General features: G+C 46.4%; 1 protein-coding gene across 2 annotated transcripts in view; it reads left to right on the top strand.

Moving 5' to 3' along the window:
* Positions 1–23,416: 23,416 nt before the first annotated feature.
* PIP4K (phosphatidylinositol 5-phosphate 4-kinase) overlaps positions 23,417–27,772 on the top strand; it is a 122,421-nt gene continuing 118,065 nt past the window's right edge. For both annotated transcript variants that reach the window (XM_037429650.2, XM_037429649.2), the window contains exon 1: positions 23,417–23,690. In XM_037429650.2, coding sequence (XP_037285547.1) covers positions 23,547–23,690 — 144 coding nt within the window. In that variant the 5' untranslated portion in view covers positions 23,417–23,546. The remainder of the gene's footprint in view (positions 23,691–27,772) is intronic.

The following is a 27,772-nucleotide window of genomic DNA, read 5'->3' as shown; positions in this document are numbered from 1 at the left end:
CAAGGCACCCGTTCGTGTAGATGAATCCGAATGCGGCTCCCTCTCGATGACAGTCCACACGCAGTGACTAAATTTTCAGTATTACCTTCACTCACACGTACTGTACATGCGGCTGTACTTACGACAAAAGAAACAGCAATACGCAAACGGGGAGGCGCAATCGAAAAACGCGCCACCGCGTGAGCACCTCGCTGTGCTCGCGTGAGATCTGAGCGCAAACATCGTCATTCGTTGATTAGGCAGAGTTCATGCATCGCTACTTGATATACTCGGGGCTGGTGTATCAATGGATTTGATGAACCATTGAACTTACCTCTGCAACGACGATCACTCTACGGTCACGAAGCTGTTTAGCAGACAGGTTTTTTTTTTCAGCCTGGGGAAGTATAGTTGTGCGCTTCCACTGATTTGAAAGCCTCCAATTCGCCTAAGTTACAGAATTGGTACTAAAACCAAATAGTTCACGATGTCACCGTGCGGTGCCTCTAGCTGCGATCGCAGAGATGTATTAAGTATTATCCGCTCCGGGTTGAAGTGTGTACGGGTTTACTCCGTCGCACAAGTGCACCTTCTCCTCGTATCGAGAACACGCTTCTCCTAACAACTCTGAGTAGTACGCTGCATTCAACGGCTGCCTAGTTCCAACAGGTGGAATGATGCACACACACACACAAAAAAAAAAAACGATCGCGAGAACGATAACAACAATGGCAGTGCGGCTCCGTCGTACTGAAAACTGCAATCGTACGGCTCGCGCCCACGGTTAAAGAACCCCAGGTGGTCGAAATTTCCGGAGCCCTCCACTACGGCGTCTCTCATAATCATATGGTGGTTTTGGGACGTTAAACCCCACAAATCAATCAATCAATCAATCGCGCACACGGCCTGTACGAGCGGCGGTTCATAAAGATGGCCGCCGCAATGAGACCGCAGAAACAGTGACGTCCCGTTCAAGCTATGTATATAACAGTACACCGCTTTGTCACTCATTTACATGTGTCAGGGGTCAATCACACGGGTGATTTACGGTAAGACCGAACAATCTCACTGCTTTGCCCGCTCATCATTATTCATTTTGTGGATATACCATGTTTTTTTGTCTTGTTTTTTTTTAGCGTCTCTTCGCGGTCAGTTGAAGAAACGAGACTATTTTCCGGGCCGCCGACAACGACGCCGATCTTTGGTTCCGCGGAACAAAGGTTCAATACCGAGGAGGACGAGCGATGGAAGTGGCCGCGACCTCGCCAACCGCATCCAGTGACCTGTCGTCGGCGGTCGTCAGCACTGCCCACAGAAAGTTAAAGAGGGCGTCGTCGCTCCTATACTCCGCGCCACTCTCGCACTGCTGCGGTTACAGTACTGCAGTAGCCACCATACCCGAGTCGGCCTGGACCACCTCAAGGCTGCACTTGGGGATAGTTTATAGCGCGAGAACAAAACGACGACACAGAGACAAGAAGGAGACGAAGGACCCCGACGGACGTCATGCCATACCAACTAGCCCAAGCTGCCGCACTTTTAAGCTGCACTTGGGATTGCAACATGCTTCAAGCTCGCCGCTCCAACGATCGGCTGGGTAGAAAGGAAGGACATAAGAAACCGTTTTCACCGCTTGTCGTGGGTGGCCTTTGAGACGTAGGCGTCCGCGTGGGAAAGGGGGTGCGGGCTGCCGCCTTAATCACAACGAGGGGGAAGGGGGTTCGAAAAGTCTGCCCCATACACTCACTTAATAGGAAGGGGGTAAGAGGAGTGCTCTCTTAGCAAGAAAAGCCCGTCGCCAGAAGAGGGGCTCGCACAGAGAAGGGGGACGCAATATCGAAAGCCGCAGAGAGACAACCTCGCTTTGCAACGAGCCACACTGAAAGGAAAAGGCGGAAAGGGGTTGGCGCCCAAGGTGCCTACGCTTTGCTTTCTGTCTGCCGCGTGTAGGGAGCAACAAAAGCCGCCGCCGCTGCAGTGAAACATCATTGACAAATGAAAAGGTTAAAAGACAGAGAAAGCAAGACGGCGCCACGCGTCGGGGAAACAAGGCGAACATGTCGGCGGCGTGTATGGGTATAGCCGAGTAGCCCCGCGCTTATATAAATGGCTATTTATTATAGAGGAAGGAAAAGAGGAGGCGCATGATTCTGTCTCCCTTATCGGGGACGTGGCTAGCCCAGCGCTTTAACGAGTCATGCCATCAATCAGTCGCGCGACGGCCTACACTCGCCACTACTGTATATGGGCGCACTACGCTTCCAAACTCTCCGCTGACGAGAGTGATTGCACCTTTGATCTCACCGACAAGCAGGGGTCTTGGCGCCGGCCTCTTCTCTCCCTTGCTCGAATTTTGCGGAACGGACGCGTTTTAGTGATGACTTAATGATTCCGCGTTGTAGCAACATGGTTTTTTGAAGCGAGGTTCATTGTAACTAGGATTTCATGTTTTCTGATAAATAAAAAAAGTCTGATTAGCACTTACCGGTAATTTTTTGACAATTTGGATTTACTCGATAAGCTGTGATTTTAATAGTACATCTTCAAAACTGACAATCATTAATCAAAAACACTGCACCTTCATCAGCAGCAGTGGCCTCGTAGTGTGTGCTCGCGTTTGTTATAGACTATATAATGTCGTAATACAAGAAAACGTGGGTGTCTTGTATTAATATATTTGTGCTTGTATGTGATTGCGCGTTCAAAGCTTCCAGACATATAAGATACGCTTAGTGTGTTCAGGGGTTTTCGAGTTCGGATATTATTGCAGCTAAAATTTGAAGTATTTAGAATAATGTGGATAATGGGCGATTGATTTTTCATCAAGAAGATGAGCGAGGCTGGGAAAAAGTGTCGAAGTAGCAGCAGCTTGACTAGCTTCTACTTTACGCCACAAAAGTACATTTTGCTGAGTCAACTGCTGTGCACATAAACATACTTCTGAACAGCACAAATGAACCGGAAGCGATAGGAGAAAACGGGATTACGAGCAACAATGCACTGCATTTCATGAGGGGGCATCGCAACACCCCATAACGCCATCTTAAACACCAAATTTATTTCGGAGAATTGCAGACTTACGAGAAATGAGCTCCGACAAACTCCGAATTTCCTCCAAGAAGCTATACTCCGAGTAGCACCCTCCGAGTTTCAAGAAAATAATAAACTCCCAAAACACGAGGACCCATAGTCATAGCGCACATGAAGAGTTCTGATGGAGTCACACGTATACAGAAAAGGAGGTGCCCTAGAGCGACAGGCAATGCGGACATCGAAGGTATACGCCACCCCCACTCGGGATACGCGCACCTTACCGGCCGTGCTGACAGCCCAGACAGGCCGAAGTGTGAGCGTTGCCAAGTGGTGGAGACTCTAACACAACTGTTGCGCGACTGCTCTCTGTATACGTGTCCTGACGGGAGATGCTGTGACTTCTAAATTGGCCGGCCTCGGTGTGAACATTCTGAATGAAACTATATACCCATCGTCCACAATGTTTGACCCCGCAGCATGAACGACTGCTACGAGGATTTTCTCGAGTACCGTACTAGACCTTAGGAAGAACACTGTGTGACGTGCTTATTATTCCTACACATCACGTCTTCCTGGCCCCAGCGTCATCTTCATTCCATTATTTCTCCGTTTTCCCCTGAGAAGAGTAGCAGACCAGAGCGCACAATCTGAGGCCGTCCTCACAGCCTTCTGATAAAGTTGCTCTCTCTTTCTCTCTCGGTACGCGCAGCTTTCCAATATTTTATACTCTCTCGGTCGTGGGCTTGTCGGCGATCATTCGCTTCTGATACATCGAGAGCACACTTGTTATTTCACGTTGCTCATTTCGTCGTTGACCAAATATAATCGCATGCCCGGGTTTGTTCAAAGAAAGAAAGAAAGAAAGAAAGAAAGAAAGAAAGAAAGAAAGAAAGAAAGAAAGAAAGAAAGAAAGAAAGAAAGAAAGAAAGAAAGAAAGAAAGAAAGAAAGAAAGAAAGAAAGAAAGAAAGAAAGAAAGAAAGAAAGAAAGCTGTATTCACTGGAAGCGGCTGTTGCATGGTAATCTGGGTTGCACTCTGTCAGGTATAGGCCGTACTTATACTGTGCAATGGTTAATCGTCGCAGAGCCTCCAAACGACGATGTGTTGTCTGGCTGATCTATTTCTGCAGCAACATAATTCCGTTGTCGTTCATGTTTACGAGGCGCACCGTTGACACAACGGACTTGGTGTCCGCAAAAATAAAAGGAAAACAGTACAGGACTTGAGTCCGGTGTTTCGCAGGCCGTTGAAAAAGATCACGAAGCCTTCTTACGGCCATTGTTTATGTTTTTTTATTGCGAGAAATCGGCAACAGCTGGCTCCTTTTCGAGGGTTCAGATTTTCCAGCCACTGCAATGGCGACGCCCATACGTCGTAGCATCGTTTGCGCACATTGAACCAGCAACAGAAAACAAATATTCGTATTCCATTGAACGCGCGCACCATGTACGCACTTCCACCTGAATGCACAGGGGTACGGGGGCGGCAATTGGTGTCGCTCTGGAATTGTGTAACGTGGCTTCACCCCAAAAGATGTCAGAACGCACTATGTAGGCCCGTGTGTTCAGATTTGGGTGCACGTTAACGAACTCCATATGGTCGAAATATCCGGAGCTCTCCACTGCGGCGTGTCTTTTAATCATATGGCACTTTTGGTACGTTAAACCCCACATATCAATCAAAATACACTCTAAAAAAAATGAGTATTTGGGGAGCGTTCCTGCTATACAACAATAATCGTCATCTACTTCGAAAACTTTCCTCTCACTATCACCTCGATTCCAGTAGTTCACGGGTGCGAACGGCGTGCGCATTATCGGTGTGATATTTGCATTCCTGACAGAAAAGTATAACCAGCGCCGGGTTTTCAAGAAAGCAAACGCGAGCAAGGCAGGCGATGATTATTGTTGTGTAGCTGAACTCCCGAATACTCTATTTTTTTCTTATAGAGTGTATCCGTTCAGGTCTAGTACCACGCCGCATTGGTTTCACACGGGGAAGCATTGAATACTTGTGAGTATGAGTGAGAATTTATTACAAGGCAGAGAGGTCGGCCTGAGCTAGTTCGCTCTAGCCTGCTACTCTACACACGGAATAAAGGAAGGAGGAAGGAAAGAGGGATGAAGGATGATGGTGGGGAGAAGAAGAAGTGGTGCGTATGTACAGTAGCCCCTTAACATAGCACCCTACAGTCTAGTAACTAGTCCAGTGCTTTTGATAAAGTCTAAAACAGCCTTCGTAGCAGTTCTTGACACTGTTCGGTTGTTCATTGCTGACATTATTTCCTCTTGAACCTGTAGGAACACATAAAGCGTTGAGAAACTGGGCTGAAAACCGAGCATCGTGTTTGGCCTCAGTTGGCCTGTATATACCTCAAGATTGCCTTGTAGTCTATTCATGCTCCCTAATCGAGGCCTTTAGCACAATGAAGTTTCTTACTCTAGCGTACTTCTCTTCCCTGACAGCTCCATACCCACCCTACCGCCACCACCAGCCAACGCGCTACGGCCTGACCAAACGAATGCGCATTGCAGCATGCGCGGCAGCGCGCGGCAAGTCGACCGCGCCCCGCCACGCTCTCTCCCTACGAAGGGAGAAGCCGAGCGGCTACACGAAGCTACACGCACTCTCACTCAATTGGAAGAGCGGGTGGTACTGAGTGTATATGAATGACGCGCTGTAACGCACCCGTGTAGGCACTGCGCCGTGCTCCCGACCGGGTTGCAGAAATTAGGTGCCTTTTCTCATCTTCTAACCACTACCACCACCACCACCCGTGTAGTGAGGCCTCTACGATGAGAGAGCCGAAAGAAACGGAGAGGCGATGTGAAAGTCATGGCGGACAGCGCATGGCCGCCATTACCATGCACCATTCACCATTGTGTACTCACAGAGAGCCATCGCAAGGTTTCCCTCAAAACTCGACGCATTCCAGCGATGTTCGCAGTGAGAAAGACATATACGAGCGCTCTTTCTCTTGAGACCAAGCGCACTGCATGCTCTTGATTCCTTGAAGCCCGTCCTTGAAAACCAGTGCTTGCAGGCCATAAATGGCACTATAATTCATTTAGGACAATCGTGAAACGACTCTGTTTATGACTTTCCGGGTGGTCCTTAACCTCCGATGGTGACGAGGGTGGCGCCGTTGTCGCTCTCGTCAAGTAGACGCCCAGCCGAAATTTCTTCACTGTTTTTTCTCGTGACCGGCCATCGCTCTGCTATAGCTACTAGAGCTTCCTTCGCAAATGCGGCACCTCGTTAGGCTGTGGGGTCGTTTAGCTGGTCGTCCAACTAGAATGAATGGGGAAGATTAGCCACGCATTTTGGGAGACTGGGCGAAAAAAAAAAATTCTGTAGTGGCGCCGCTCTGTCGCAACACCGCTCTTGATTGCTAAAAGACTGTGCGCCAAGATGCCGACAATGGCTTGTATGTCGAAGCTGCCAAGAGCACGTATTGCAGAACAGCAGCCGAATTCACGAAACTTCTCTTTTGTAAGTGCATTTGCACAATTGTTAGCGGTCTTCGTTAAAGATGCCGTATTTAACGGAATGTAATGCGAGGTCTTTTTTAAGTTATTTGTTGCAACCTGTTGTCGAAATTCGCGTTACAATCAAATACCTCAATTCTACGCCACCTAGAAGTAATAAAAAGACACCCCTCGCGTTGCAATTAAGTAAATACGTTGTGTCCCACATTGAGATTGGCTGAAATGTTCTCCTAAGAAAAATTTTAGAGCAAGATTTTTTTTTTTTTTTTTTGTGAATAAGGGCCCAGCTATAGTGCACGGGCGCCCGTGGGGGTGTCCTGACCTAAGTGCGAAGGTTGGCACGGCCGGGCTAGACTGCACCTGCGAGAAGCGCGCGCAGGTGCAGTCTAGCCCGGCCGTGCAGTAGGTAACTACATATAGTATATGTATATATGCCAACTCTATTGGCCTGGTGTGTGACTGATGGCGGCACTGCGAATCACGCTTGTATGCCGTCAGTTCGAGGATTCGCGCACTTTCGAAGTGCGGCGCCGTATAGAAACCACCATCGTAGTTAAACTCGGCAAAGAAGCAGTTTGATTGGTTATCTTGGATGCTGACGCTGTTCTAACTGCGGATGTCCACTTTTAACGCTTATTTTAAAAGCACCTTGCTTTGTTTCTTAAAACTTCGGCACTTGTCTTCATGGCGAGTGTGCTGCGCAATGGTGGAGGACTGCTCTTTGCCTCTATATGATCAATCACCCGTGAAAAGGGTGTTTGCTATCACAACTATTCTACATAAGGACCCGAAGCTGAGAAAGAAGAGGATAGTCAAACTCAGAGAGGGAAAGCGCCCCACGTCTTGATCGACCGTGTGGCGGCAATCGCTTCGCTGACAGTGACTTTTGATACACCGTCCTATATACGCTCCACTTTTAAGCTTGCAACCGTGTTTCAGCGCCTCACCAGTAAGTACTTAAGTCATTCATTGCACACAGACTACAGGCGTATAGGCGACTTACACCAGGTGAGGGGCCGTCCCAAAACCTACCTCGAATCTCCTGGAGAGGGAGCCGACGACGCGGACTCCGAATCACCTCGGATAACAATGCCTCGTGAGAGCAGCTGAGAGGCGTAAGACATCTGAGACTATAGCTTTATATATAGATTCACGTAGTTTAGCGATCAGAACAAGCGCGCACCTAGCACGCGGCTTACCCTAAATATTAAGCGAAACCTGCTGTCGCTGTTTAATGCACATTCACTAAAGGAGGTTGTCACATAATCTTTGCGACCCTGTGCGTGATATATACAATCAGCGATAGCTACTTTGTTGTATTCGATTTCTGATACCTGAGCGATGGCCTTGTGTGACATTAATAAGAACTACTTTGATGTCCATCTCATTGATCGAAGATTTTGGGTCAAACTGCACAGTGATTTGCACTAAAGTTTTGGGGGCTCTAATTTTTATCGGCCATGGGGTGCATTAAGGCGGAACTTGCTTCCTACCCGAGTCACAAGAGCACGTTCCACTCTTACGGCGATGCAACACAGACTAGCGCCCTGTCGACGCCCATAACTGCAATGCAAGCATTATTATCTCAAATTCGGTAGTTTGACGCTGCTCTGCATTTCTAGTGCATGTCATGAACGGTTGATTGACTGCCGAAGCCGCAATTTAAATATTTGCTCTGTAGTAATTATCTTAATGTGTTGTTTGCGAATGACAGAGTGGCAGAAATTAGTGATTATTACACATATCTTATAGTGTTCTGTCACCATCGTTGCACTGCAGAAAAATATAAGGAAAAGGGCAGGCGTGCCTTTCTTTTTAGTATTGTTGTGAAAGCTAGCACCCATTTCACGAGCGGACGAAGCACACTGAGGCACAGAGCAGTATACTTTACCCTTGCGCAGCACTCGGTCCACGGGGACGTTGTGTGGTGGGTTCACAAGTTCACGTGTTTGCAGAAACCGAGCTGCAATGGTGATTCGATCTACATTGACGGCATCGTCTGCGCACATTCACCAACATGTCCATACACCACCGCGATGTCGATGAGCCACCGCGACTTTCCCTAACTGTATCTACATGCTTGTATAGATGCTAGAGAAAGGCACGCTTATTAAAATTTCGAAACACCCGAACTAATTAGTATCGCAAGGCGGAAACTGCAGATGACGAGCGAGAACACTCGCACATAGTTTCACTTTCTTGCCAACAATACGGTCGGTGGCATCGGCGTGCTCATCGGCCATTTGGGAAGTTTCTTGGCCCTGTTGTTAGTTCCGCAACTGAAAAAAAAAAACTAATAATTTCACTTGAAAACATTCTTCGTGGCTGTTAGTTGACCCTCGGAAGGCTGTTCGTTCCACAATGTTCCCACCAGAGGCAGACGGGAGGCGCACAGGAACAGCGGCGGCTGCATCCCGATTGAGAGCGGAGTCCACAAACTGGCGTCACATATGAGAGAGTGCCGCTCCAAGATCTCGAGGCCAATAGTTCCCGAACTGACGCGACCACATTTATTCGGAGAGGAAACTTTAGAACTTGCGCTGCCTGTTCCTCGCTGAACGTGCTCGTAAACGCGAGAAGCGAGTCTATACGGGAGAGGCTCGCGTCTCCGTAGACTGTCTTCCCGCACACCGTGGCTCGGGTTCGTGTGGGTCAGCACCTCGGCTCACTTTTAATGTTGCGCATCACCATACAGCACACTGGCTCAGGCGCTTTACGGTATGTGTGCGTGTGTGTGTGTGGTCCGTGGCGTATGGCCCATGCCTCTGACACCTCGTCCGGCATTACGAAACGTTTATTGCGTGGCGACCCTGTACAGCGTAGCGCGCGCCCGCGCTGTGCGAGGTGCAGCGTGGTGTGTATACATGGCCACGCGCAGGGCGTTTGCCGTGCTCGTTCCACTGGTGCGGTGGTGATGGGTGGCGATGCCGGGGGCGTCTGTGTACGTTCGACAACGCGAAGACGACGAGCAGAAGCGGCTCTTGTACGCACGCTTAATGTGGCCGGAGCAGGAACCGTCCTACGGCGTGAAGTGGTCTGGACTGCGTCGCCGAGAACGTGCGTGGCGCGGAGCCCGGCCGTTTACGGCTTGCAGACACCGCTGATGAGCGCTGCTGCAGCTCGGCGGGGCTCAGCCTCGCCTGTTGTAAACAGCCCCCCCCCCCTCCCCTCAACACGGCGCAGGAATTACGTTCACCATTACTCCGCGTTGCAGTGGCGGGCCGATGTGATACGCCCCTGGTACCCCAATCCTGAATGTGTGCGTATGTATGTCCCTGTGTCCGTCCTTCGGTGGGAATGTCCATCCGTGCGTTGTGTATGTATGTATGTATGTATGTATGTATGTATGTGTGTATGTATGTATGTATGTATGTATGTATGTGTGTGTGTATGTATGTATGTATGTATGTATGTATGTATGTATGTATGTATGTATGTATGTATGTATGTATGCATGTATGTATGTATGTATGTATGTATGTACAAGTTTGTGTGTGCGTGCTGCCCCTTTCGTACTACCATATCGAAGGACACCGGATACCACCATCTAAAGACCACTATCTCCGCAAACTTGCGAGGGCGGGTGCTTCAATGCACGGGGGACCAAGAGAGCCACTAAAATGGCTTGTTAAATTCAAGCGGAATATATATCCCTAATTTTTTCTTTGTGTCAGCTAACATTGCCGTTAGAACGAACGTCCTTCCCATACCTCACATATAGGTCTTTTCTCAAAGGGACCCGACGTCAGGTTTCGGAAAACATAGCGATATTGATTTTTACAATGACTGCAACCTTGACGCGTAATCTACAACATGAGAGTTTTCATTCCAAAGTGATGTCTCAGCACAAATAAAGTAAGAATGGTTGACTGGGCGTGTTGGTTTAGCATATTTGAATAGTAAGGAGTGACGAGGATGATGAACAGAGGGAGAGCGCGCGCACACACACACACACACACACACACACACACACACACGCACACACACACACACACACACACACACACACACATACATACATACATACATACATACATACATACATACATACATACATACATACATACATACATACATACATACATACATACATACATACATACATACATACATACATACATACATACATACATACATACATACATACATACATACATACCTACATACATACATACATACATACATACATACATACATACATACATACATACATACATACATACATACATACATACATACTGGCGCATGCACGCGACGTAATCTTATTGTTCTTGAATAATTAAATGTGCCCGAAAAGTACAAAAAGCTTGCTGGAATATGGTGTGCTCGCGGCTTTTATTTCGTTAGCAACAACCGCCCAGAACAACGAAATAATTACATTCTGAAGTGATGGTTCACTGTGGTTATGAGGAACCTACGATTGAAAGACACCAGGCGAACAACTCAAATGATACGAGTGGTCAACCTGTGTACCTGTCTAGGCTCTTCGTGTGGTGCTTTTGAATCAGATCATACTCGAAATTCAATCAGCGGTCCGAGATGAGTTGTTTTTCAGCGGTAACACCCCTGCTACGCGTAGTATTTTCGCATACAAGCCCACCCACAGCTTCGCTTCCAGCATTGCCTTGTACTTTGTTTTCACTGCACGAGAACACACAATGCAGTGAAGGCCCCCATGACATTATGCAGACGCAGATAGAGGTTATTCGCCGGGGCTGGGTAGATGCAGATGTAGATCCTAAACTTGTGACTCACACCCACCGTTGGGGATTGACCAAAAATCGGGTAGCGTAACAGAAAGGGGTATATATACTTAAGTACTAGCGAAAATAATATTAACAGAAACTTGATTTTTGTAAATTATTCCTGACAAAAAATTTAGATGCGTTAGTTCCTACTGTAGGAGCAATAAATGATTGATATCAAAGAAAATTTTTCAGTCGTTTATATAGGTTAACAGAGAATCTTTTGGAATTGAGGTTATGGAGTAAATGTCCTTGACTGTACACCGAAATCTTCCACGGCCTCGCACACTTTCCCGTTGCTGTGCGCTAGGGTATTTGCACCTAGGGATAGTAAATTTGACGCTGTCAAAGCTAATCCAAGGAATCGTAACGGAATTTCTAGTGATACCTTTCTTAAAGATCAAAACTTTCTACAAGAGATCAAAAAGTATTCCACTGTTTCCTCTTCTCCACAAAAAAGAACAGAGTGGGGTGAGAGACAAGCCTGCTCTAAACAAATAGAAATTAAACGAAGGAATTCTGCAGCGTAATCAAGTGATTAAAACTTCCATGTATCGGTTATGACATGAGGAAGTTTTCCAGGTTTTCATTAGATGGTTGAAGTCCGGAAATTTGGCAAAGATGGTGTAGATAATTCTTGCATCATCATTTGCCTCCGAAATCAAGACGCTATCTATAAAGGCTGTTGTAGGGGTCATAGTGATAGCTGGTCCGTCTAACGCCGATTCCGCTAGTGCATCAGCTGTTTAATTTATGCCTCTATGCCCCGGCACCCACACTAATCGCACCAGAGTTAAGTGATTCGGTACTAATGAGTTGAATTCACTTAATAATTTCGAATTATCGGATGCCGTGAGGGCACTGCAGACCGACAAGGAGTCCGTTATTATTACGGTGGAACCTATTGTTGCTGGCAGTTTTCGAAGGGCCAGTACTACAGCTAAAAATTCTGTGATAAAGATAGGTGTGAAATCTGTAATTCAGAGGGAGAAAGACACTGGGAGGGTGTCCTCTTCTTCCATGTATCTCTTCTGTCCTCCCGGAAGAGTAAGCAGGCGCTGTGCCTCTCCAGGTGGCAGTTGCCAACTATATTTTCTCTCTTTCTTGTGTATCCGTGTAGGCAAATAAATAAATAAATAAATAAATAAATAAATGTTTGGTGATAATGTTGATGATCAATTGAAAGATGAGGAGAATGTTCATAAGTATTTTAGGCGCGTTATACAGTTTCATTATGCGCAATATACATATTGACAACCAAGGAACACTTCATAAACCAATTATAATTTTAATACGACGGTGTCTTATTGAATAAAAACAGGTTAACGTACAGGTCATAACGGTTAGGGCCTCTCGTTCAAAACTAAATATCCACGTTTTGAAATATGGCACCAAAGTGCGTGGTTTTGGCGCTGCAATATAGATGGCCTGAATGATGCTGAAATCTAGGCGTCGTGATGTTTCAGCACCAATATTTCCCACGCCATTCTTTTGGCACTAAAGCTTTCTATCTGTAAGTTTTACCAATCTTGCATAGGCCAACAACTTACCCGCAAGAAAAAATGTTGGAGAGTGTATATAGGCAACTTATATGGACGTCGCAGCATTAACGAAATCTAAGGAAATTACGCTAGCAATTGTATAATTAGCAAGTATACGTGTGAATTGCAAGACAGCTTTCAAATCTTTGTAAAGTGTTGTGACCATGTCGCTAGCCCATACGCAGCGCGCAAAACTCCAACAGATGGAGTTCACGAAACTGCAATGACTGTTTCGTCGCAGTAACACATTTGTAAACTTGCTTCTTCAACTGCTAACACTCGCTTGCAAAGAAAAAAAAAAGAAGGAAATAAATTATTGATATTCACAAATGAATGATGCTAGAGGAGCTTGCTAGGAGGTGCATGGGGCGTTTCTTGGCTAGAACATTTTTGTAAGAGAGTTCGTTAACGAGCCGGCGCGTGATGTGTACGTCGAAGCCACGGCCGGCACTGCCCATTGTTGGCCACGTCGATCAGCACGTCAGCCATCTGGCCGCTGCCGTGAGTCGAATGCCCAACGCTCATAAATGGCAGACGTGGAGATATCAGTCGTTCTTCAACGGGGTTGAGAGCAGACAGGTGAGGGGGCTTGGGAGGATATAAGTAACCGTAACACTCATCGTATACGAACTTGTCACGTGGTGCCATCTCTACGAAACGACAAGAACGAAGTGGACGTACTCGCGAGGAGGCGAGCGCGCGGGCAATCGAAAACTAATGTTTTAGGTGGCAGCGTGCATGCCATCTAGTTAGCATTTTTGGAATCACCATAGAGGACGCCTCGAGCGGCGATCGGAGAAGTGTACACTGGCAACACCGGGTACACGCAGGATGCCTCCACCGGCGGACGGGGCGCGAGCATAAGAATCTTGTCGAGTAAGCTGCTAAAAAGAAAGTTATGGCAGCTATAGCGGGGCCAGGCCTGAAGGAAGTGCGCAGCTGGGGAGCCATTCCTTTATCTCATTAGTTTACCTTTCCTTTTCTTTATTTTTCTTTCGTATATCTCTTTTGTCATGTCACTTTCCCTCTATTTTTTTCATTGTATTTCGTTCGTTTTTTGTCTATCTGTTTCTCGTTTTTCTATCTTCATTTTCTTTTTACCTTTCTTTCTCTCTGCTTCTTTCCCTCTTTTTCTTTGTTTCTCTTTAAATCTCTGTTTCTTTTGCTGCCCCTACATGTTTCTTACATATAGTTTTCTCTCTTTCTGTGTATTTATATCTTTCTTTCTAGTGTCTTTTCCTCTCTCTCTTTAACGGCTTCTTTCTACCTATTTCTTTTTATTTCTCTCTCTTTCACGTCTTTTCTTTCTACACAATTATCTCGCTTTCTATGTTCTTGTTTTTCTATCTTGTTATTTATGCATTCCGTTATTTCTCTCTAATTGTCATTTCTTTCTTTCACGTTTCTCTCTCTCTCTCTTTATCTCTTTCTTTCTCTCCGTATATTTTCTCTCTCTGTATCTTTTTACGTCTTTATTATTTTCATTTCTGTATTTTCTCTTCCTCATTTTTTCGGTCGCTCTTCCTCTAATTTGTTTGTTTGTTTGTTTGCTTGTTTATTTCCTTCTTTTTTTCCTTCTTTCATTTTTTTTCCACGAGTTCATTTTCTTTGGACAGTCACAACTGCGGTATATGGTAGTGGGGCTTGTCCAGGGGGTACCCTCCTCAGACGCTGCACTTCAATGAAAACGATGATTACAGTTTCACAGTGAAGGCTGTCAAGAGATCACAACAAAGGTCACCTGCTGCGTCATAGTTGTCCGCCACCACCAGTGTCCGTAACCACTATCGCACGAATTAAGGAAAAAATTCTTGGTAGATACCAAGGACACAGCGGGATCCCTGCGCGCCAGCCCAGTGTCCTAACGCAGAGCCACGTCGATGCTTGAAACTGCACTGCAAACTTGCTTTTAAGGCAGGCTTAATGTCGGGAAAGAAATCACATTAGTATGAGTAATAAAGCGTTTTACAACAGCAAAAAAAAAAAAACCAGGCTACACGCGATGTGAATTGCATAACGAGTGGGTGTTGGTGGTGGTGGCCACAGGCGGGGCAGACCTGGCCGGCAATTGCTCCGCCTGAGCGAATCTTTCCATGTGAAAGTCCGGCCCCCCAAACATCGCTTAACCCTGTGTCGCGGAGAAAACACAATAGTACGCTAGTCAATTGCTTTCGCATCAACTGCGCACCTGCCGAATACATAATGTCTTCACAGTATTCGTGGGGGAATTCTTCTTTCTTTATGCTGTCCATAATGTCTCTCTTTCACAGCAAAAACGCTTTCACGACAAGACATATAGCGCTGAATATCCGTGACTTCATTGCACTCAGTGCCCAGCGGGGAAGGATCGCCCCTGACTTTAATTAACCATGCAGGAGTGTATGCCTATCCTGTTCGTATTCTGTGAAGTAGAGCTTGTGAAACAAGACTGATGGGGCGAATCCCATAGAGAGCGGAAATGAGATCGAATCGTTTGTTTTGGTAGTTGTTGGTTCACAGGAGCTCTGATTGTCGGTTGTCTGAAAAGTGCTTGGCTGGCCAAAGCATCTGCTTTTTCTTTGCCGCTGATACCAATATGTGAAGGTATCCAATGAAAATTCATATATAGATGCCTTTTTTGTTAGTGTAATGATGAATGTAGTGGGTCATGCAAAGCTCGGCAAACACATTCTCGGTGCTAAGCACGAGACGCTCGGCCCGGACGTTGTCGCTGATTTCGCTGGCTAGGCCTACGCTCCAACCTGGTCTCGAATAACAGTTCTGACTGTCTCAGTTCTTTATTATAATTGGTGGAGGTTCGGGGCATCGATCCCCGTACCCCTCGCATTTCCCCGCGATTCGCCTCGATCCGCGATTTCGCCTCGATCATGGCACCTTCGACAGACCTACTTCAGGGAGACCGCAATCTATCTGCGTGGTCTCCAGCCTGTGACAGTGCCTTTGCGAAGCTCCGTGAACTGCTTACAACACCACCCATACTGCGTCACTTCGATTCAAGCGCTTCCACAGATATCCACACAGATGCTAGCGGTGTCGGTCTTGGCGCTGTACTCGCCCAACGAAAGCTTGGTTACCAAGAATATGTTGTTGCGTACGCGAGCCGCACTCTTACAAGAACAGAAGCAAATTATTCGGTAACTGAGAAAGAATGCCTAGTGATTATCTGGGCCATTACCGAATTTCGGCCTTATCTGTACGGCCGCCCTTTCGATGTTGTTACCGACCATCACGCGCTAAGCTGGTTATCCTCCCTCAAAGGTCCCTCCGGACGCTTGGCACGATGGGCTTTACAGCTCCAAGAGTACGACATCCTTGTCATTTATCGCTCAGGCCAGAAGCACGCCGATGCCGACGCTCTTTCGCGTTCGCCTGTTTTTACTGATATTGCGAGTGTCTCCGTCCAAGACGACTTCCTCCACTATCAGGACCAATCAACATGGCTGCGAAGCAGCGAAAAGATTTGTGGATTGCGTCTCTGATGGATTACCTATCTGAAACACTCGCCCATAAACCCGCCATCTCGAGTGCTACACCGACAGGCCTCTCCCTTAGCCATCCGTGATGGAATACTTTGTTGCCGCAACTACCACCCTGACGGCCGCAAATGGCTACTTGTCATACGCAGGCATCTCCATGCCAGCATATGTGCTGCTTTCCATGCCAATCCGCAGTGTGCGCATGCCGGTTTGTTTAAAACCTACGCCAGGCTACGTTTTCGGTTTTATTGGCGCGGCATGTACACATTTGTTCAAAAGTACATTCGATCTTGCACAGAGTGCCAACGCCGCGAGTACGATCATAGCCGCCCTACTGCACCAATGCAGCCGTTACCGTGCCCAGTGCGACCATTCGACCGGTTGGAATAGACCTTTATGCTCCTCTAGCATATACATCAGCTGGGAATCGCAAGATTATTGTAGCGATTGACCATCTCAGCAGATATGCAGAAACGGCCGCTCTACCAGCCGCGACGGCACGTGATGTTGCGTCTTCCCTGCTGCAACGTTTTGTTCTGCGTCACGGCGCTCCACGTGAACTTTTGAGCGACCGAGGCCGCGTCTCGCGGATGTTATTCAAGAACTTCTTGTTGAATGCCATGTGATTCACCGCTGTACTACCGCATATCGCCCACAAACAAATGGCTTGACTGAGCGTTCCAACCATACTCTTGGCGACATGCTTTCTATGTATGTTGCCTCCGACCACACCAACTGGGATATTATCCTTCCTTACGTAACGTACGCTTACAACACGGTACCTCAAGCGACAACAGGCTTTTCTCCTTTCTTTTTACTTCATGGTCGAGAACCATCATCTCCAATCGACACCATTCTCCCCTACCGATTCGACTCATCCGAAGACACACCAGTTTCCGAAGCCGCTCGGTATGCGGAAGAATGTCGGCAATTAGCTCGCACCCTCACAACACAAGAAAAGGGCTATAGAAGTTTCGTCACGACGATGGATGGTCCAACTACTAGTTTTCGCCCAACTCTCTTGTTTGGCTGTGGGTGCCCCCCAGTGCTGCTCCTGGTACCTCTACAAAGTTTGTCAGCAGGTACCATGGACCTTATCAGGATAGAACAAACTTCCGCTGTTAACTATACCTCATCAAACCCCTCATGGCCACTGTGGACCTGCGTCGTCGAGGCCGCGAAATCATACATGTGGATCGCCTCAAACCGTATCACGAACCACTTGTTCTCACGACACCTTAGAACACTTATTTGGCACCATCTTCAGTGAGGGAGAAATATGTAATGATGAATGTAGTGGGTCATGCAAAGCTCGCAAAACACATTATCAGTGCTGAGCACGAGACGCTCGACCCGGACGTTGTCGCTGATGGTGCATTCAGACGATGGACCCGATCCGGATTTGTCATGGACGCGGACGGCTAATCCGCGGATGATCCGCCTGCAGGCGCATCCACACGACGGACGGTGTCCTAGGAGAAAACAGCCAGATTACCTTCGACAGCAGATTCAGCGCTCACCTGCGCCCGCTGGCAGCAGACCGGTTTGACAGTATTCAACATGGATGCCCGCAAGGAGCGACGCTTGGCTGGGATGTCTGTCCCGTTGTGACAAATGAACGAGGAGTGTTATTCTTTCAGGAGAAAAGGTAGTTGCTGGCAGAATGTTCTTTCAACACCATTGTTCCCCACTTGTAGAACTTCTGAACGCGTCTCCCATCCGTTCTTAGAAGCGGCACGTCGCCGGTTGCAGAAGTTAGAATATTTTCCCACCATGACGGCTAAGAATCTCGTGTGTCAAAACAACGGCGGCGACATTTCCCGAACCACCAAAAGTGATTTCTGCGTATTTAATCACCTGAGAACAAAGCTCCCGGAAACTAAGTAAACCATGCTCAAGCATAGATGATGCCGACCAGTCATGCAGCTATAGATGTCCGCGAGCCATGGAGTACATGCCGCGAGCAGACGAAAAGTGTACTGGTTGCCACCAACCCCAAGCTATTCCGCTGAAGTACCGGCTCTCCCCCGCCAGAATCCCGATGTGAGAAACAGGTTGGGGTCATCCGTCCGCGAGCCGCGCGGACGAGTCGCGGACGAGGGGAATCGCTGCTGCGAGGTCACGTGACACGCCGTCCGTCCCGCCACATCCGGATTCGGTCCGTCGTCTTAATGCACCATGATTTCGCTGGCTAGGCCTACGCTCCTACCTGGTCTCGAATAACAGTTCTGACTGCCTCAGTTCTTTATTATAGTGGTGTCTTTCAGTGATACCAACAGCTGGCGGCAGAACTTGTTTGTGGTAGTCTCTCGAGAAAGTTGTGCAATACAGTCCGGGAGAATTGCAGTTTATTGGGTGGGTCCATTCTTCAATTTTGAAGAGCACCAACAATAGCTGCACTGCTGCACTCTCTGCAGATGTCCAAGATACTAGGTTTTCCAAGTGACCAGACCATGCAGCTCCCATAGATGGCATTCAATATGTAGCCGCACAGCTATTATCGTCAATACTGACGAAACCATCCGTACACACGTGAAGACAGTCGGAATACTTCCCATCTAAGGGCTCGAGTACAGGCAGCGCGCTTCCATAGAAAGTGTTGTTTGCTTGGATTGCAGCCCTGGTATACTGAGGTCGCAAATAACACCGTGAAGCGTCCAAGGAGGGTCACTTTGTGGGCTTGTTTTGGTGGCTTTTAACATCTAGGGTATCGAAGGTATTTAACGCCACAGATAGATGAGATTGGTGCCTCGTTTTGAGTATTCTGATGAGCGTTTTTCGACTGAAGGACTCACTCAGTCGTAGGAGTTGGGTCAGCAGAGCTTGGTGTTCCAGAAGGCGTAGTGGGAGAGACTGGGCCTTGTGCACTACTTTATTTGACGCTGCGATCGCAATTGCCAAAGACAAGCGGAGACCCTTCCGGTGTAGACGCTTCAATCATTGGTCTCAGGTAGACATATAAGCGGAATTTGATCGGCTGGTTACTATAGGGCACCATGCAATGCAAGCATAGACTTCGGGTGATTGCCCCAGCATACACCAAATGGCCTGACGGCCTGAAGTCGCTGTACTGATGCTTCTGAGAGGTAGTCCAATGCTTTCCTCCATGACAGTCTGTTGTCCAAAATCACTCCCAGGAAACGGGCGCTTATAGTCTTTTGTATCGGCTGGCTTTCCAAGTTCAGATTCAATCACGTTGCTTTTCGTTGTCGCCCAGGAAAGAGACCAAAAGATTATTTCTTAGCACATATTGACAGACCGAGTGTTGACACGTAGTTTTGAACGGATGATGTGGTTCTTTGGGCTACCGACTCTAGCCGTTTGTAGCTATATTCCGAGACCCAAATGCAGAAGTCGTCGGCACAAATGGACATTCTGAGTTGTACACGCCGACACCAAACTGCACCTGGAAGACCTGCCAGAGCAACATTCAATAATGAAGGAGAAAATACGTAACCGTGCGGTACACCACGATAAATGATCCTCCCCTCACCAAGAGTGACTCCGAGGAGAATACAAATACTTTGGTCGCTGAGGAAGACACGTATGAAAAGCAGAGTATTCCCCGTTATGCCCATGCATCTCAGTTGTCCGATAATATACCTTTGTGAAACCTAGTCATAAACCTTGGAGATGTCCATGAGTACAGCTAGGGAGAAGTCGTCTTCTCGGTGATGATCAATGTAACTTAGAAGGTCTAATATACTATCCTGAGCGCACAGTCACTGTCTAAAACCAGTCATGCATCTGGGCAGCTTCTTTTTCTGTGCCAAATACCAATTCGGACGGCTATGAACAAGTTTATCCACTGACCTTCGATACGCAGGATGTTAGGCAAACTGGGCGATACGAGGCCGAATCAGTAGCATTTTTTCTGGGCTTTAATATATGCACTATCCAGACAACTTTCCAGATCTCTCCAGTGCATTAGAAAAGCTTGTTCTTGTTCACCTATTAACTGTGGCGCACACTCACTTCAAGCATGATTCTCCATCGTCGTCAGCCACTGCACGAAAAATTTGCACATGATTCCTTGCAAGTGTGTAGCGGATACCACGCTTCTTCGAAGAATCATGAAGGATAGCATAGTGATTGCCGGCCTGCTACACCAAAATTATGATTATTTATGGCGTAGTCGGAACCCAGAAATTGTGCTTCTAGCAGTTACCCAAAGAGTCTTTAGAAAAGGCTCGGAAAGGCTGCTCTTCTAACTTTCGCTGTGACTGTGGGACAGGACTGGTGGTTTATTTTTGCGGCGTATATATATATATATATATATATATATATATATATATATATATATATATATATATATATATATATATATATATATATATATATATATTATAGTACAAAAGACAGATAGCTTAAACAAATTAACTGCTAGAAAAAAAAGAAAGAAAGGAAAAAAGACAGAATATTGAGAACTGCTAGAGCAGAATTCTGAAATTCTTATGTACTTCATAATACTACCTGTACTCAATAAAAGCCATCCGTTTCTCCAGTGCAACAGTTTTTTTTTTTTGAAAAATTCGGCCAGTATCCTGGGGCTTTAGAAACGAATGATTTACTCCTGTAACGTCATTTGGAAAATCAGAGACGACGGAAAGGTCTGAAATTTCGCTTAATAGCCCGTAATAGACATCAGTCAATAATCCACAATAAAAGATGAACATGGTGCAACACAGAGCAGGTAAAGTTCTAACACTCCTGTCCTGATGTTTCTTTGTTCGCTCTAACGAACACACGCACACTCACTCACTCGCTCACTCACTCACTCATTCACTCACCTACTTATTCACTCACTCACCCACTTATTCACTCACTCAGTCATTCACTCACCCACTTATTTACTCACTCGCTTACTCACTCACCGATTCACTCCCCCGATCACTCGCTCGCCCACTCACTCACCCACTCACTCACTCAGTGCGAAAAGTACACGTTCGTCCGCTGCGGAGGAGCAGTCAGTGCCTAGGGTGTTCGGCTGCGGACCCGAAGGTCGCAGGTTCGATTCCGACCGCGGCGGATGCATTTCGAAGGAGGCGAAATGCTGGAGTACCGTGTGCTGGGTGATTGCCAGCGCACGTTTAAGAACCCCAGATGTTCTGGATTTCCAGAGCCCCCGACTACACCTATCTCTCATAATCATACCGTAGTTTTGGGAACGTAAAAGCGTATGTTAGGTTAAATTTGCTTTCAACGATTGTCATAGTGAAAGCCTTGATTCAAGTTACGCTGGGTGACCTGTATATAGCTCTCCGTAGTTAGTGAGTTAGTTAAAGATGATGAATTCAAAAACATAGATGAAAAATAATGTTAAATAAAAAAAATAAGAGACGATGCTGAGCAGAAACATTTGTTATGTTTCAACTTTTATTATGATTTAACAAAAAACTGTTCAAGGTTTATTTTTCTTTTGTCTCTTCACCTCGGTCTCATCATTTATAAAAGGAAACATTCAGACTAAGGAAATTAAGTTCTAACCTAAAATAAAGCTTTTTTTTTACCTCTATTCTGGTAACGTTCCCAATTTCTGGTTGAGTTCTAGTTCGCGGAGAAATAGCGATAGACTTTCTACTTTCCTTAAGTTCACTGCGTGTTTGATATCGTATTTGGACGAACATATGATGTTGTGGGCAGACGTGCGACACGGAGCCACCTTCCGGAACCTTCTTAAACATCTTCTGTTTTGCTGTAACTGCACCGCATTGCTGTAGAGTCTAGTGGCGAAGCTTCCTACAACGGCTACGGAAAGTCACGGTTGTTCCTACTTCATCGGGGTTAGGAATATTAAAAGCACAAATAAAGTGTGAACAAAGTATTACTAGGTTCATATTTCCCCCTTAGTTACCTATTATTTATTTTGCACACACAAAAGCATCGACTTTTTCAGCGCATTCTGAATGTCGTCAACCACGTTGTGCATTGATAGCGTTCGAGCCATGCGGGACAGCCGAAACAATTTTTTTTTTCGCACAGATCAGCAGTTATCTATGAATTAAGTGACTCATTAGTTGATGTCTGGACAAGGCACATTAGAGTGAATTTAGGAAAAAAGAAATAAACCAAGGACAAAGGCAGCTTTTAACTATATTTACCTTACACCCAAGTATATATACGAAATTAGTATCTTTTTTTTCTGTGTGGCTTTACACGATGTTTTCGTCACCATCCATCCCAAAAGCCAGCTATCCTGGCTTCTATAGCAACGTATTGGTGACAGTTTTCGATGACAGTCAAGACGTGAAAAATGAACGCGCCAATTAACTAGTAATGCACAATCCTCCCTCTTTTTTTTTTCTCACATGAGATAATTTCAACAAGTGAGATGCGCAATAAGACAATCCTACTGTAGACGTAATTGTGCTAGGGGGTGTGGCACGATGAAGAGAGAACATCTCTGACAGGTCCACCCGAAATTCGAGATTGAAAGTACTGTCGGAATGAAATGCATTAAGTGACTATTTAAGCGTCCATCGTTATCGTATTTTTGTACGAATGCTTTTCAGTGTGCATAAATTTTAATGTTGGTTCTAAATATCCAAGTTGGTTTTATTGTAAAGGCACAAAATGAATATTTGAGCGATATCACGATAATTATTTTGCAATTTCAGAAATAATGCCCTACCCAAACTTTCTTTCGCGGGGGGGGGGGGGGGGGGGAGGGGTGTCGCACAGCTAATTTCTATTTGATTGTCAGAACCCCCTGAAGTTTCTCCTAGTTACAGCCCTGACTGCTGGCTATCTAAATTGCTACTCATACAAACGCTCACACACGTGAACGCTCATTCAAAAATACCCGCACCCGCATACACAAATTCAAATGTAGCAAAACGTGCGGCTGGCCATTTCGAAACCATCACGTACACCCCACACCAAAGCTGAATTACGTTTGGATGATACTTATGTTAGTTCCAGAATAAAGAATGTGTTATATTCATAATTAAAGCAATTGCTTCTTCTATATTTGAAATGCGCACGTCAACCGGATGGTAAAGCAAACCAAATCTCCCGCCCAGCCATTGCGGCAAGCACGCTGAAAACCAAAAGCGAAACTGCTCTTGCAGCGTTGATTTGTGGCGCCATCTCGTAACAATCAATAAAAGCAATTGTGTCACGTGCTCTAGCGGGGCTCTCTGGGAAATGTCATTGCCAGGAGCCATTAGAGACCGCATCGGCAGCTCCTAGCAGGATGTCTCGGTAGTATCGGTCGATCTTTTGCCCCTGTGTCCGCGCGATTTCCTGTGTGTTTTGGTGCGGAGCCGCTTTAGCGAAGCCAAGATGTCTGGGATAGCGTCGGGACTCACGACAAAGGGCAGCAGCCGACTGAAAAAGAAGCACTTCAAGCCTAAACATCAGAAGGCAAAACTCTTCCGAGCCAACGAGCCGCTGCTCAGTGTTTTTATGTGGGGTGTCAACCACACCGTGAGTACCGTCGCAGTTCTGCCGCGCCTCCTTTTGATTTCGCGTCGCTTTCTACGAAGCCGGTTCCTTCCGTCGTACAGACTTGCTGTGTTCTCGCCGTAACGCTCTCCTCGATGCCGGTTCATATTTTGTATGTAGTATTTTACTTTTCCGGGGCGTCAGGCAGCTTCGGATCGACTTTTTTTTTTCCTCAGCGAAGACAACCTGCGTCTTTAGGCTTAGATTTTTTACCGAAACAGCACTTGCGTGCGGATTAGGGACAGTTCTGAGCCAGGCACACCCCTCATTACGTTTTCCCTTGACCGCGGTGCCGCTAAACGAGTGGTAGCACACCCCGAAGTGCACCGCCCGCTCGCCAGTCCTGACGTAGTACGCCCTTGCTGCAGGCACCCCTGCGATCGCAGTTCCCTGCGATGCTGTTGTGTAGCGGACCCGGTTTTCGAGTCGCCGCTGCTTCGCTTGAAGGCGATGCGCATGTAAGGTGAAAGGGCGATTACTTAGCATTGAAGAAGACGCCACTCATCAGATCTCGTCAGGTCGTCGTGCTGTACAGATCAACTATCGCCTATCGCTGCTATTGATCGCTCGAGTGTGACTATCTGGCGGCACATCGGTCGCGCTTGTGCGAAGTCGGGCGAAGCGGTGCCCAAAGCACCTGCCAGGTTTCTCGGTCCATTTGTTTCAGCGAAATTTTGCGCACGATCCAATTTTCTTTCCCGTCTGATGTGGCCCATTTGATGGCCTCCACAGCAGACCGTCTTTGTGTACGTGTGTCGCGCGTCCTCCGATATCATGCGTAGGAAAGTCGGGGAGCAGTGTTGCGTGAAGTTTTCGCTTATGACTCTCTTACCTCTGCTGAACGATGCAAGCATTCGAACGAAGCAGGCGCTCCGCCTATGCCGCAGGAAGTGGTTCATTTGTTATTAGTGGTTAAATTAAAACAAATTGATCAAATTTGTTGATGTTCGTTGTATAGTAGGCGGTCGTGGGTTCGATTTCCGTTGGTTTCCGAAAGCACGTGCTTTAGACTTTTGCAATAATCGCGATCCCGTCTTTTTGCTTATATGCGTGGTGCACCGGCCCAATACTACTGTTATATTACAATGTTCCACCACCCCCACCTCCTCTACACTGCGGGTGTTATTTTGGAGACGCTGCAGACCTGATTGGCAATTATTTCCTGGTTGTTCATTTCGCTTGTGTGTGGCTTTACGGGTTTCTAATGTGAATGCTTGCTCAGGCACGTCTCTATATAGACCTCATTTTAGTGATTGCCCTGAGGTACCACGCGGGGCTTAAATAATATGAAGCTCTGACTTTCAGTGTGGCGTAGTGGTTATTGTGTCGGGCTCGCCATGGGCAGTGCGTCTAAAGAAATATGCAGCTGTGTCCAGAAACCGGGGCACGCCCCCCCCCCCCCCCCCTGCCGCTTCCCCACATTCTCGTACCTCTTTGCCGAAATCCTAAACATCCCCTATTACAGCTCAATTTATTCCAGACATGTAGTACACTGCTTGACAGACCCTTGCGTACATAAGTTTCAAGTTTTATTAGCAATGATTATTTCCCTCGCAATGAACCACGCTCTATACCCCCTCCCCCACACCTCCTCTTCCTGTCTGTAGGATTTAGCTGCGTTATGAAGTTCTTATTTTCGTTATGGTTGAATGAGTGGGAAACCCAGATTTCCAATGGAAATCGAATTGAATTTGCAGTTTGATTAGCATTTTAATTGTGAACTACCTGATCGAGCTCCGAGTATCTTATCACTTTTGAATGATGTATGTACTAGAGCAGTTTAGTTCAGATGCAGTAATTGTGGCGGGGCTGTGAAAATAACAAGAAAAAAAAAAGCCCCAGCCAGCACCATATAGTTGTTCGCAGGTAGAGAAAGATTGTCGTATAAGTGATTTCTTATAGATTGTCGTATAAGTGAATAATTTTGTTGAAGAAAAACTGCAGTAGTTTCGACGAATGCACGGAAATCACCGCCTGTAATCATGGTTTCGAGTTATTCAACGATCTTGTCTAGGCTGATACCAGAAAACTCACAATTTTTGATAACCCCTACATATCTTAGATTCTGTGTAAATGATACGTGGTGGTTCAGACTTCACTTCATTCCTCCGACGTGGATTCGATAACATTGTACCCCTTTCTATTAAGTCACGATGATCGCCATTCTTTTCGTTTCTCATTTGCACTAACATACATTTGCTGTTGGCAACAAATATATCGAATACTGTAATTATTTGACCCACACTTCCCTGAACAGTTACCATTCATTGTTCTCGAGATTCAAAGTATTCGGTTGCGTATTTCCAGGTCGTTTTTCTCGGACATCCCTTCTCGTTTCGGAAATTTTGGTATTGGCACACCCTTTGCGAGACATATTTATTATGACTGCTGATTGCGTCTTTTTTTTTTTTTCAAGTTTGAAGTATTTTCTTTTCACACTGGGATGAGCACGATATTCTAATCGACTATGGGTAGGGGCGCTCGGTTTTTGCGGGCACTTGAAAATTCGCATCTACACACACAAAGAAAAAGAAAGAGAGAAAGATATTTATGTTATTAATCGCAAGAACTCGGGAAGCGATTATTTCTGTTCAGTTGCACTCTCTAATCAAAATGTTGGGCGCAGCATGCCTAATTAGGGCTGCCCAATTTGCATCCCTAATTGTGCTATTTCAAGGCCACCTCGGAATGTTTGTTGCCTCCGTGTGTGTTTCACTAATTAATGTAGCGTCGAGTGAAAGAGGCCGCGGAACGAAGGTGCTATTTGTCTACAAACACATCATTCGCACTTGAGCAAGAGAAATCACAAGTGAGGTATATTTCGCGTTATATCCTAGGAAGAAGATTAATTGAAGTTATTTTTCCACCTTCTTTACACTTGTTAATGAAGTTTTCATGTAACGATCTCACTTTCGTCGCCGGGTTACTTTTCTCATTTATAAAACTTTAAGTACAAGATTTTCTGTTTATTAGATATTAAAGCATTAATGGTTCACGTCGCATGCTAAGTTTGATATTAACGAGGCAACTCAAAATAACTGAGGAAGACTAAAGAACCAAAGACCAGGACTGATGGTACGTCCAAAGCCGCCCCAGATAAGCGGCTCCATTCATTATCCATCACAGACCGAATATCTCTCGCAATAAAATAATGAGTGCATCAAGAAAGCGGCCTTAAGCACAAGCTTAACATAACATATTACTTTCGCCTGTCGTGGTCGGCTGGTTTTTTTTTTTTTAATAGCCCCTCGTGGGCTTGCTCTACAAAACGCTGAAAAGACAAACGGAAAGAAAAAAAAAAAAAACGTCGGCAGCGAAGGTCGTAAGGTTTCTGGAATGAGGAAGCTTCCAACGCAGAGTACAACCGGGGCTTGTCCCGGTGCATTGTTTTAAAAATACTCGCTTATTCCCATTTTGGCACGTGAAAGTATCTGTAGTATGCTTGGTATCCTCGGCGCGAACAAAAGGCGAATACAGCGCAAGAGCTAGCACACTGTCGTAATGGGCGTCGGCGTGGGGGTGCGAAAGGGACACTTGCCGCCCTCAAGCCTCACCAGCGCTGTACCCCTCACCCAAGCTGCACCAGTGCTCTAACCTCTCCCCCCCACCCCACCCAGCACGATGCAAGAGTAGTTCGCACCACCCAAGAGAAAGTCCTGCCGATGACCATGACTGTCATGGTCTTTTGTTAGCGGTCGAGATGTCAAGCAGCAAGCACTATGTATAGACTCAAGTTGTGATGATCTGGACGAACCATGCAGTAAACTTCGTGAAACGTAGATTTTTGACGCGTTTGGCGTCCAGGTGCCCTTCATTTGAACCTGTGGAATTCGGGGAAGGGCCTTGCGGTTACCGTTCACATCGGTACAGAAGAACGAAGGGTGCTTGCTTTCGTTTGACAGCAACTTGCACGAAATCTGTTTGTGGTTATCTGAAATGTGGCTTAACCATAGCTTGGTATTACTCGTGTATGTTATCCTTAGAATCGTATTCGGTTAGTTCAATGGCTGCTCCGCCGCGGTGGTCTATAGTGGCAAAGGTAGTCGGCTGCTGACCCGCAGGTT

The sequence above is a fragment of the Rhipicephalus microplus genome, chromosome 1 (genome assembly GCF_043290135.1).
Source record: "Rhipicephalus microplus isolate Deutch F79 chromosome 1, USDA_Rmic, whole genome shotgun sequence".
Lineage (NCBI taxonomy): Eukaryota > Metazoa > Arthropoda > Arachnida > Ixodida > Ixodidae > Rhipicephalus > Rhipicephalus microplus.
This window is presented reverse-complemented; position numbering and strand designations above follow the sequence as displayed.